The sequence below is a fragment of the Danio rerio genome, chromosome 13 (assembly GCF_049306965.1).
Source record: "Danio rerio strain Tuebingen ecotype United States chromosome 13, GRCz12tu, whole genome shotgun sequence".
Classification (NCBI taxonomy): Eukaryota; Metazoa; Chordata; class Actinopteri; order Cypriniformes; family Danionidae; genus Danio; species Danio rerio.
Window position 1 is genome coordinate 20,261,894 of NC_133188.1, and position 12,164 is coordinate 20,274,057.

General features: G+C 36.1%; 1 protein-coding gene across 4 annotated transcripts in view; it reads left to right on the forward strand.

The window, feature by feature from the left end:
- The window catches only part of tet1 (tet methylcytosine dioxygenase 1), an 87,834-nt gene extending 80,959 nt beyond the window's left edge, over positions 1-6,875 (forward strand). For all 4 annotated transcript variants that reach the window (XM_021472701.3, XM_068218728.2, XM_073920049.1 and 1 more), the window contains 2 exons: positions 785-1,097; positions 1,836-6,875. In XM_021472701.3, coding sequence (XP_021328376.2) covers positions 785-1,097; positions 1,836-2,737 — 1,215 coding nt within the window. In that variant the 3' untranslated portion in view covers positions 2,738-6,875. The remainder of the gene's footprint in view (positions 1-784; positions 1,098-1,835) is intronic.
- The last annotated feature ends 5,289 nt before the right edge of the window (positions 6,876-12,164 follow it).

Sequence of the window (12,164 nt, forward strand, 5' to 3'; positions counted from 1 at the left end):
AATAAAGAATAAAGCACATGAGGTGTACCTGAGGTGATCATGTCATCACATTTTCTGTAAATGCCATTTTTAAAATATAAATTACAGATGTTGGTTACGACAAAAACTTATTTTAATATGCCAAATATTCCTTCAATTGCTTGCTGTTGCTTTTATTTAGAACACGATTTAAATAAGCTTTTAGTCTCGATAGTCAGGCACAATGAATAAATGTTGTCAATCTGGCAACCTGCGCTTGCATGTGCTTTGACCCAGGAACGCAATACCTAGTTTAACCACTGGGTGTCAAAGTTAAATCTTGCACCTTTAAGCGGATTCCGGGTGTCAAAACACCCTATCAAACTTTATTCTGTATGGGGAGGCTCATCAAATGGTAATAATAAACGTTTACAAAGTGATGTATTATGATCACAATACATTTATATATCCTTGCCTAATATCAAATGGCCAGAAAGTGATTCACTTTTTATAAACTGTTAAAAAAAATGGTGTCTGTGATGCAGCAATTCCAGAGACTGTTGTTTACACCATGATTTTATCTAAAATTCACTTTTATTTGTGCTATGACTAAGAAGTTGTCCTAAACAAAAATTTAGTCAAGTCAAATGAGTAGCAACTTAGACCCGGAAACAGTATTTCATACATCACAACTTAACAAGTGCATACAGACGCATGTAGAAGTCTGTAAAATGATGTAGAAGCAGACGTTGATCTTTAAAGTCAGGTCACATTCGACAAATGGTGATCTAAACACATTTAATTAATTTCCTCCTGTAAACCACAGGTATGCACTTTAACCAAGGAAGATAACCGCGCAGTGCGCAACATTCCAGAGGATGAGCAGCTGCACGTCCTGCCGCTCTACAAGATCTCTGACACGGATGAGTTTGGCAAAGTGGAGGGCCAGTGGGCCAAGATAAAAACTGGGGCTCTGCAGGTCCTCTCTGCTTTCCCAAGAGAAGTGCGGCTGCTGGCCGAGCCCGTCAAGTCAGCACACAAGAGGAGGCTGGAGGCCAAGAGAGCCCATGTTGAGAAACTAAACAGCCTGGGCAGTAAGCAGGTCACCCCTGTGAAAATGAAGAACGAGTCTCCTAAAGGTATCCCCGCCACTTAAGACTTACTTCTTAAAAGCCATGCCGTCTTCCTCATGTATACAAGTTTAATGTTGAAAGCAAGGATTTTCAGTCTTTTCCTGGAGGCTTTCCAGCACTGCACTTTTTGGATTCCTAATTTAACCCAGTTGAATATACTCATGTGCTTATTAGTGGATATCTCCTTGAGCAGAGATGCAGAGTGGCGTTCAGTGAAAGAAAATGTGCAGCGCTGGAGAGGCTCCAGGAACAGATTGGAAAGCCCTGCTTTACGTGTTATGTTTTTGTAATGTTTTTTGACAAGGTGAGGCAGAGTGAATCTTTTGCTTTTCATAAATATTTCAGACGGTAATCCAAAGAGTAAGCCCCTGTCCTCACGGCAGCAGATTGAAGCATTGAAGATGCCATAGATTAAAATCTGGATATATCTAGGCATAGCTGAATAATATAAGTTAAAAACCTGAAACCAATAAACTCCTCTGTTTATGTAGAGGTTATTATTAATCATATACTTTAACGCTTCAAAGCCTCAGAGCAGTGCTCAATAATATTTACAGCCCTACCAAATATGGCCAAGTCCAAGCTTTTCATTGTAGGGGTAATTCTTGTGGTTATGAATGAGCATATGAAACCATTTCTGGAGAATATTTGCACTAACCTAAGCCGCATACCTACTATGTAGAGATCAGACATTCAACATTCTCTATGGCACCTTTAAATATTATACATTTCTTCTGTTTGCAGGTTTTAAACAAACCTCTACTGAGAATTCCTCCTTTTCGGAAAAGAATTCGCCTAATTTAAGTTCAACCATGCGCGTTCCTGACATCGGAGGCCAATATTCACCCTTGCACTCTGGAGGCTCGTACAACCAGAGTAACAGCTGCCGCACACCTCCTGTGGGCTCCAGCTTTGGCACATCAACACTCCCAAAGTTCCCTCATGATCCCTCTGGAGGAACCACCCACTTCAATGGTTCTCCTCCTTTTAGACATGGAACTATCAAACAGGAACCATTCAGAAATGACCCTGTAAGGACGAATCCAAAATTCAAATCCGAGCCTGAGGAAATGCGGTGCTTCCAAGGAGGAGCTGCTCCCACCCCACTGTCCCCGCCGATGGCCGAGGGTCTCCACAGCCGTTTGAACATTACCGCACAACCGGTCACCCCAGAGGTGGCCAAAGCAGAGGAAGTGTGGTCAGACAGCGAGCACAATTTCCTTGACAAAAACATCGGCGGGGTCGCAGTGGCGCCTTCCCATGGTTCCATCCTGATCGAATGTGCTCGACGGGAGCTGCACGCAACCACTCCCATCCTTCGACCCGACCGCACACACCCCACCCGAATCTCTCTGGTTTTCTACCAGCACAAGAGCCTGAACGCCCCAGGCCACGGCCTGCAGCAGTGGGAGGCCAAAAGGGCAGAGAAGGCCAGGGAGAAAGAGCAAGCAGAGCGCTTAGGACTCAACAATCAGTCGGAGCCGGTGGATTCAGACACAGACAGCGAAAACGAGACTTGTTTAGATGAGAGACACAAGTTTCAGGTCCCTACCCGTCAGTCGCTAACAGTTTCACGTGACGGCCTGGTCATGTCAGCCCCTTACGCCCTCACACACGTCACAGGGCCTTACAACCGCTGGACGTGAAGTTCCTCGTGCTTGTCTAGCTAATGCCTTACCTCAGTTAGTTCTCTTCCTTTCACGCCCATTTTTACATGTGCCCTTTTTAAGTTGTGCTCTTCATCTCAGCTTTTTACGACTACCGTTTGTGGGTTTTTAACTGTGAGTTTTTGGTGCTTTGTTTGTGTTTTTTTATTGTAAAGAGAGCAGATGTTATGAAACTGGTTTTATACATATAGATGAAAATTAGTGCATAGAACATGTGATTATTTATTCTGATCTTTTTTTTTCGAAACTATTTTATAATTTAATTTCTGATCCAAGCCTGTTTACTGCAATAGGAGTTCGTCATCCTTTAAAATGATGCGTGTAGTAAACACTTGACATTGTCAAATGTGAATTCTACGTCTTCGTCTCAGCCTTCGGCAATCTATTGTCCGACACATGCTAGTTACTATTTTATGGTGCCATTGTAGCAGTAAAGTTAAATGACCAATATGAAACAAGCATGGGTCATTACCAGAACTTTTTGTATTGGTAATGAAGGTGCATCGTGAGACATAGTCCTTGGCATCTTTTTTAAAAGCACTTTTTATCTTCAGACCAACTTGACCTTTGACGTTTCCAATATGCACGTATGTTTTATCTTGATCATGTATGAACATGCGTTCGGTATCGACAGTCATTATTATGAAGCTTTGCATATTTTAGCAATAATCATGAAAGGTTTTATGCTGCATTTTGACAATTTGTCCAAACTAGTTTATTTCCTGCACTTATGTATTAAGTTGAAATTATTTGGTCACAGTTTTTGTATTTTTTGCTATTTTTTTAATTCCCAAAGAGGTTAAAACATAACTTGAAAAACCTGAATCGTTTTATACACTTTAAGCATGTCACATTCAAACGAATTTACTGTATGTTTTTCACTGGTGCTTTTAAAGTAATCCATGACACCAACTGAGATGTCATTTAAGATGTTTTTATTGCAGCATTTTTATGTTAAGGGAGTGTTTACACAACACTGTTTTTCTTAAAAATTGAACACACTTTAAAAAAAAAAAGTTTAATTTGGACTTTCATTTTATGTTTTAGGAGTCTGAAACTGCAAACTTTTAAAAGCATTTCAAATTTATCATCGACAAAAACTACTTGCAAATTGTATTGTAATGACGTGCTCGCATAGTATACAGTATATTCAGTCTATAGGCATGTGCAAGTACTTGACCAAAGCAAAGATAATATTAGTGAATAAATAGATAATGATTCTTTACAGACATCGCCATCTACTGGCCTGCCATCCCAGCATGCTCAGAATGTCAAAATGACGTCTGATTAAAGTTGTACCTTAATGTCATTAAGACAATGCATTTTGTTTGCAAATAAAAAAACAGGACTACGTCAAAACCGACTGTCAGGCTAACGTCAATGTCCAACTTAAAATAAGACCAATATCAATAGCTATGTTTCAAACCACCTATTTTTATGCACATTTTGGATATGCACATAAAAAAGGATTGACGGAAACGCAAGATGAGCATAAATTTAAAAAATGTGCATAAAAAACATGCGCATAACTGAGTAGGATAAACTTTTTATTCAATAGGAAAAGATGCGTATAAACTACAATGGAAACTCTTTTACCGGAAAAATCCAAAGATGCGTATTAAAAAAGGTCATGTGATTTTGTTATAAGAGATCATATGATGATGAAAATGTGTGTGAATGGACAAACCAGCAGGCTGAGAACACTGTAAAACATCTGCAATGTTTTGGTCATTCTAAAACACCTTAACCGTTTCAGTATTAATGTTATTATATTATTAACAACGTCAAGAACTACTGTCAAACGCACCTGTTCTCAGGCCTTCCAACGCCACCACACATTATTTGCGCATCGGCATTGTCTTCTGAGCCACAAGTAATTTAATAAATAAGGAAAAGATTCATGCAGCTTCTCCTACCGCAGCAAATTCCATTTTTACTGTTGACATTTGGCACCAGTTAATCAGAAAGTGATGATTTTGTTCGCTTTGACTTATTCAATGGAAACGCTTGCTTCATTCGCATGTCTTTTATGCAATACTTCAGTTTTGCGCATAAAGTTAATTCGCATTTTTGGATGAAAACATAGCTATTGTCTTATGATGTTACAGCTTGACGTTGTGTGTGACCACTTTGACGTCTATCTGACGTTGGATTTTGGTTGCAATACCTGATGAATAGATGTCAGTCTTTGACGTCAATATGACGTTGGTTTTAGATGTTGACTTAACGTTGGTCACTTTCCAATACAACCTAAAATTAACCAAATATCAACATCATTTGACGTCATTATTGGACATCAAAATAACATTGTCCTTAGACGATGACTAGACATTGAATTTTGGTCACTAAATTCCTGCCAACACTCCTGTTTTTCCCGGGAGCCTCCCATATTTCAAACCCATCTACCGTATTGTTCTGTCTCCTAGAAAACTCCCGGAATTCCGTCCCCCAACCCCTCTATCTGATCCTCAGCTTTTTGGTACAATCCAGCTAGCTTTTTGGTTCAGTCACCATGCGCAGCAAATCCAACGCGCAACCATCTTACCCGCTCCTCGCTCTTCACTTCGCGCGCACATAAATCCCACCCCTTTTGACTCTGCGCGCAGGCATGTCGTGTGTCTGCTGGGATGCATGTTACAACATTTATTTTCTGTATTTTTTGCAAATTTGTTAAAATGGTGATCATTTTAACAGCGTTAACTATACACAAAACATTTCAAAAACACAATTTTGTGCATTGATGTTGTGTAAACATACCCTAAATTACTATTATTATTATTTTATGCAGGGAGAGGGTGGATCAGTGTCTGCGTTTTTATACAAATAAACGTTCAGTTTTATTTTGGTGTTTTGAATTAACACACAAAACGTAAAAGGTGTGGTCACATTAGCCATATTTACCAGTGTAAACATTTCCAGCTATCAAACATTCCTCACGCAGAATTAGCATGACAAAATATGCATGCAGAAATCGTAAGCTAATCGCACATTGATTTTATTCAAATATGCCTGGAGATTTCAGCAACGGTAAATGTGACCGGGTGCACTAAGCTAAATTTGAAAAACACCTTTGACCCCAAAACACACTTTCAGCCAATTAATAGTAAGGGGTCTGTGTTTTGCAACCCAGAAGAGGTGCTGCTTTGTTGGGTCATGGACATGCCATGTTTGTTTTGGTGCTTTCAAATATAGACATCATTGGCAAAATTCACTTAGTGCACCGTTAACGACTTCATAATCGCATATACATCCAGAGGCCTAGTCAACATATTGGCTTAAACAGTTTACATTACTCTTACATGAGGTCTAAAAGTGAACATGCGCCTACGAAATGTCTTTTTAATTTCCTCAAGGTGCTAACTAGTGTACATCAGTGTTCAAAACCATTGTACACCCAAAATGCTGTTCCTACTGCAGCACTTGAAACAACATCTTTTCATGTCGATTTAGCACATTAGCTCTAACAGTGAGTTTTAACTAGTGCTCCAGCTGCAACAAGGATAGAAAGGTCTGTGTTTTGGAGAACTTGAAGTCACGGAGTGGCATGGGTATGTTCACGCTACTGTCTCTTCAATGAGATCTGTTTTTCTGAACATTGTTGTTGTTTTTTTGTAAAAAAAAAAAAAACCCTTCAGAAAACTTTACTGTAACCCTGGCTTTTCAGGAAACGTCGGTGCTTATTTATTGTACCAGATTCCCTGGCTTTGACAAATCACTTTTAGGTGCTGCGTTCGTTGGATCTTTCATTCGTTTGGGGTGCTAAATGATTTACTCAGCTTAAACATCATTAGATCTTGCTGTATTGTTTGTGCTTTGATTTTATGTGGCACAAGTGATATCATGACCTCACAAGTCTCCTGATGGACTGAACTTCAAATAGTCTATAAGGGAATTACCAATGCAAAATCGGCTGAAAGCTCACTGAGTTTATGCATTTCCTAATTGTTTTCTGTCCACTATAGGTTGGTTATTGCTGTTCATTTTTTGTACATGAATCGGTTGTACTGTAAAATCTGACCGCTTTTAGATTTGAGTTGAACGTGGCCTGGTCCATAGAAACATGTTTCAGAAAGAAATGCATTTGGTTACATTCCTTTTTAAAGTCAACACATTGGCATTTGATGTCTCTCGCATGTTTCTTCCTGTTTTGCTGTATTATTTTCCCTCTTTTCTCAGGTTTCCCATGTTAACGTTGGACATAAGCTTTTAGAATTCTTGCATTGTCTTCCAATTGAATCCCTCAAGAGTTTTCATTTTCTTTGGTTTATGTTTTGTGAATTGGAAAAGTGGTTCACCTTCAAACACCTTTATGTATATTATCAGTTCTCTTCTGTATATGTTGAGTGAAAGCTGAAGTGTGTAATTTTCCTAATAATGGCTGTTTTCAAACAGGTTTCCTTACAGTACACTATAAAAAATGATCTCTGTTAATGTCTGTTCTGTAAAAATTTACAGTAACTCTCTGGTTTCCAGTAAGACTATAAATAAGTACAGTTGTGCTGTATTTTTAACATCACAATTGTAATTATTAGGGGTGTGACAAGATCTCATATGATGAGTTCTCGTGAGAGAGGGTGAAATTACCATTGAAGATTGCAGGGAGGATTGGATTTGAACTGCAAATTAGGTGCTTTGCACACACCTGGCAACCTAGGCTAGCCTTGCACGTGTCACTTGGGAGAGTGTGGCATAACCTCGAGTTCAGCGGCTGCTGGGTCCAACATAGGCTAGAACCGCAGCCAAAGACATTATAGTTCGTAACCATGCAATGAAATAGAACTTCAAATATGCTTAAAGTCATAATCGTCATTAAAAACAAATGGAATTAGGACATGTGGAGTATTCCTATTTTAGTGGCAATATTGAAGTTCAGACATGTAAACACCGTAATCAAACCACCGTCGTGTATGAAGTTTAGTTGCATTTAGTGACAGGATAAGCCATACACACACGGCTGTTTGACACTATTCTCTGCACCTACTGAGAGAGTAAAGAACCACAGACACATACACGCTGAACTCTTAGAAACCCGAGACACCCGCCTTCATCATCACCGAACACACGTTTGTGCTGTCCGGGAAAAGCTGATTTTTTTTTTTTATATTCGCGTGTGGTATGAAATTACATTAAACAACTCTCTCCTAAAAGTCCTTACTTCATATTCGCATGATCACAACCAGTAGCTCAGAGTGAGTTACGAGAGCATGAATGAAATGTTGCTGAATAAAAGTGAAACTAATTTATTAAATTAAAAATGAAATACCAAAAAATTATAAAATAATTTGTGGAAAGGAGTTAAATTTCTCATGTGAAATTGTACAGTGGAAAAGCAGTAGAGTATACAGCTAAATATAGTGTTTGCATGTCCCTTATGGCATAGAATTCATTATAATAGAATTAAAATACCATTCATTATATATATATATATATATATATACATTTTTTTTAAAACATCTAAATGTTGTTGCAGTTCGTGATTTTTTTTCAGTTACATAAAAATCTATTTTACATTCATATATTAGCAAATGTTTTGCTAATATTTAAAATGATTAAAAATAAATAAATAAAATTTCCATTCACATATTTAGCAGTTTTGCATGCATTTTATTATAAGGAATTCATTAAAATAACATTCATTTCAAGTTGATAAAAAAAACACAGAAGTTTTGCAATTTGTGATTTTTTTTCAGTTGAATAAGAGACGATTTCTTAAAAATTGGGTAAAAATCTTGTATCGTCTTTTTCTCCTCAGCCCAATCTCATGTATCTTCTCATGTAGTAAACATCTCGTCACACCCCTAGTAATTATTAATTTACAGTGTGCTTGTAAATTTGTAAAGAAAAATCTGTAATTTTACGGTTTACTTCCAGCAGCTGTGAAATTACAGAAATTTACTGTAAAATAACAGAGATTGAGTTACAGAAATTTACCAGCAATTTAAATTCAAGGAAATTTCTGCAATTCAATGTTTGTTATTTTACAGTAAATTTCTGTAATTTAACGGCCATTATTTGACTTATTTTCTGGTACCCCAGCTTCCGAAATTAAACCATAAAATTACAGATTTTTTTACAGTGCAGTTTTACTGGCAACCAAAATTGCCAGTAAGTTACTCTAAGTTTTACAGTAATTTTATTTACAGTGTATATTTCCTGATCAATGACAGTTTTCCGTTATGAAACTTTGATCTCAACTCTAAAAATTGAACCAATAAAGTAATTTTAGACACATTTTTAGTCATCATCATTTTTATAAATAAATATTTAAATAATTAAATCTGTAAATCAACTGGGGATTTCAGTCTATTATTGGCTTATTTGTTTAACATCTCTGCATAGCTGTTTTAACAAAAGTTGCACACTTCAGTTTTACGTCTGAATGTAAGCCATTAGGGCACTGTTGTAGTATGATGCAGAATTTTAAACCTCTTCTTACCTTTGAAACAAACAAGAACACATGACTTGAAGACTTGTTTATTATGTGACTTGAAATGATCTGTCAAGGAAAGAAACACCAGCTTTTGAGATTTTTTCTTTTAGGAAATAAAATGCACAGTAGTTGTACAGCATGTGTGATGTGTGAGGCTTTTCCATTTGCACTTTCTGAATTAATAGTCATTAGCTTAAATTATGCTGAGCAATGGGCTTTTACTGTAGAATATCATACATTTTGAATGATTTCAAAAGTAATATCCATTAGGATGAATCATGTCTTGTGTCTACCAAATTATTTGAAGAATAACAATTTTGAGTGATTGATTGATGAGTGGTTTAGATTAGATTTTATTTTTTTTAAATTGTATCAAGCTGAAAATACAAACAAAATGGTACATACTTACAAAATTACATGCTGTCATCTCAAGGTTGAGTAATAAAATAGGCAAATGTTATATGGATCTCAAGAATAAAAAAGAATGGTTTTTAAATAAATTGCAATAAAATAAAAATAATAATAAAAATTATAATAAAGGGGCTTTGAAAATTAAATTAGCTTAAAAGTCCTGAAAAGACATAAGCTTGTTTTTTTTTTTTATCATTCACAAATTTTACAGATTTGCAAAGAAGTTTTACCTCTTTCAACTACTGATTAAAGTTAGGAGTAGATTTAAACTATCTGCATTTGTGAATCAGGAATTTTTAAAGAAAACATAGAACATTGACAGCAAAATGAAATTCTTTATTTTCAAGCAAGATACTGTACCAAACTGTCCTATATGTGAGGGGAGGGAAATGTATATTCCTTGACCATAACCACGTCTGAATCTCTGACCAAAAGGGAAGCACCATGTCACAATAAAAAAAAAATTTTTTTCCAAACTCTCTATCTCTTTTTCGCAAAAAAAGGAGAAAATATTCACATCTAAATTGAATTTCAATCTTAAAAAATAGATGGTAGAATAAATCTCATATGTTGAAGCTCACCTCCTTAACTTTAGGAGGAAGGGGAAAAGACAAATAATCTTTCCTTGATCTTTTAATTTCAACATTGTTAAAATCTTTAAATAGGAATTCTCTTCTAATTACATTTGGAAACTGTGACTGTAATATTAAGTTCTTAATGATTTTGTTAGTGCATTTGCTATCACAGAAAGCATAACCATTGACAGACAGCTGCCTCAGTTTTGGAGAGGTTCGGGAATATAAAATATATTCTTTAACTAATGACCTTAAAGCTACTGGAATGGCACTAATTATTTTATTATAAAGCTTTACAGTACATTGCAGCTGGATTTTCTAACAAAACTTTCTGTGCGGTAGCAAAATGCCATTATCGTCCAAAAAATGTGCAACTGCCCAAATTACTTTAGTATTCCATTTCTCAAAAAATACTGACTTTCTACCAATTTTAACTCATCTATTGTTCAAAACAGGAGTGTTATGGGGCTGAAATTATACTTGAAGATTATTTTCCAATAAAGCAACACTTGCTGATGAAAGTTTCTCTGGGAACGCAGAACACTCACAATCACAACAAAGAAAAAAGTTACTTCCCCAACTTTTTTATTATATTAGAGACAATAAAACAAAATGAGTGACTACTTTGTATAAATGATTTTAACCATTTCAATTTCAAAACACCATTCATTACATCAAAATCAATCGCGTTTATGCCTCCATCAGTTTAGATCAATGACTGTAAAAAATATGGACGACGCGACAGCCCCTTTTGCCATTGAACGCCTTGAGGGCAAAACGCCTGCTTGACGGGCACAAACTGTCGCAAAAGACTGCTGAAATTGGAGCCAGACATGCGCAGAAGGACTGTCTGATGGAGCCAGAGGAGGAGCCGCGATAATGAGCGGAGTCGAGCTTCCAACCAAACGCTTTATGTAAAATCAACCACGCCCCCCGAACTTCTCACTCGACTGCCGGTGTCTGCACTATAACAAACGCTCACTGATGTAAATAGAAGCACTTACATTAAAAAACACAATAATATACGGTTTAAAAACGGTGTGATGTAAGCTGTTAAACTTTAATAAAAGCAATACATGGTGGACTGCAGAAATAAACGATCTTTTATACACTCTAGCCTGAATATGAGCACAAATAATATATTCTCTTATTGTTATATTTGTTGTTGGTATTTGTTATCTTCATAGGGGTAGAAATAACACTTGTAAAATATGAACAATAACATATAAACAACACGTACATTTTTAGAAAGGTTTTTATTTTTAATTAGCCATCAACAGAACCCAAAATATAGCCTACACACCATAACGATTTACCATGCGGGAACAATCGTGCGTTTAGAAGATAAATACAGCAAGATTACTAAATATCAACAGGATATTTACACATCCCAACCCTGCAATTTGTCAATTTGTGCAAAAAAACTTTGCACTATTAATACAACGTCTATCTGCTGTAACATCACTAGTATATTGTTTATTCATTTTCGCTTGAATTGTTTATTTATTTAATTTTTTTGCCTCCGTTTTCATTTGGTTTATTCGATGCCTTCATTATATCTGGCAACGAGGAATTTACATTCTTTTTAATGTTAGCTGGAGTGTTCAAATAAAACGCCAACAGTAAATGATGTAAATAAATAATATCTAACATTTACAGCTCTATTAGGTTATATAAGATTCGATTTCAAGAACCTTATAATGATTTATAACAGCAAATTCAGTAGATCACTTAATAACATGCCAAAACTTAAAATGCAGAGACGTCCTATAAAGCAAGTTCAAATAACCTTACAGGAGGTCAACGTGGAGATTATTATTTAAACACAAAGAGAATTACTGCTAACGATCTCCTGTATACCCCGTACTTAAATGGGTTTATTTTATTGTGCAGTTTTATTGTCATTTTCGTATTTATTATTATTATTATTTAATACTTGTGCAATCGATACAGGTTTATTGTTATTTATTTTGTCCTTTATTTAAATAAT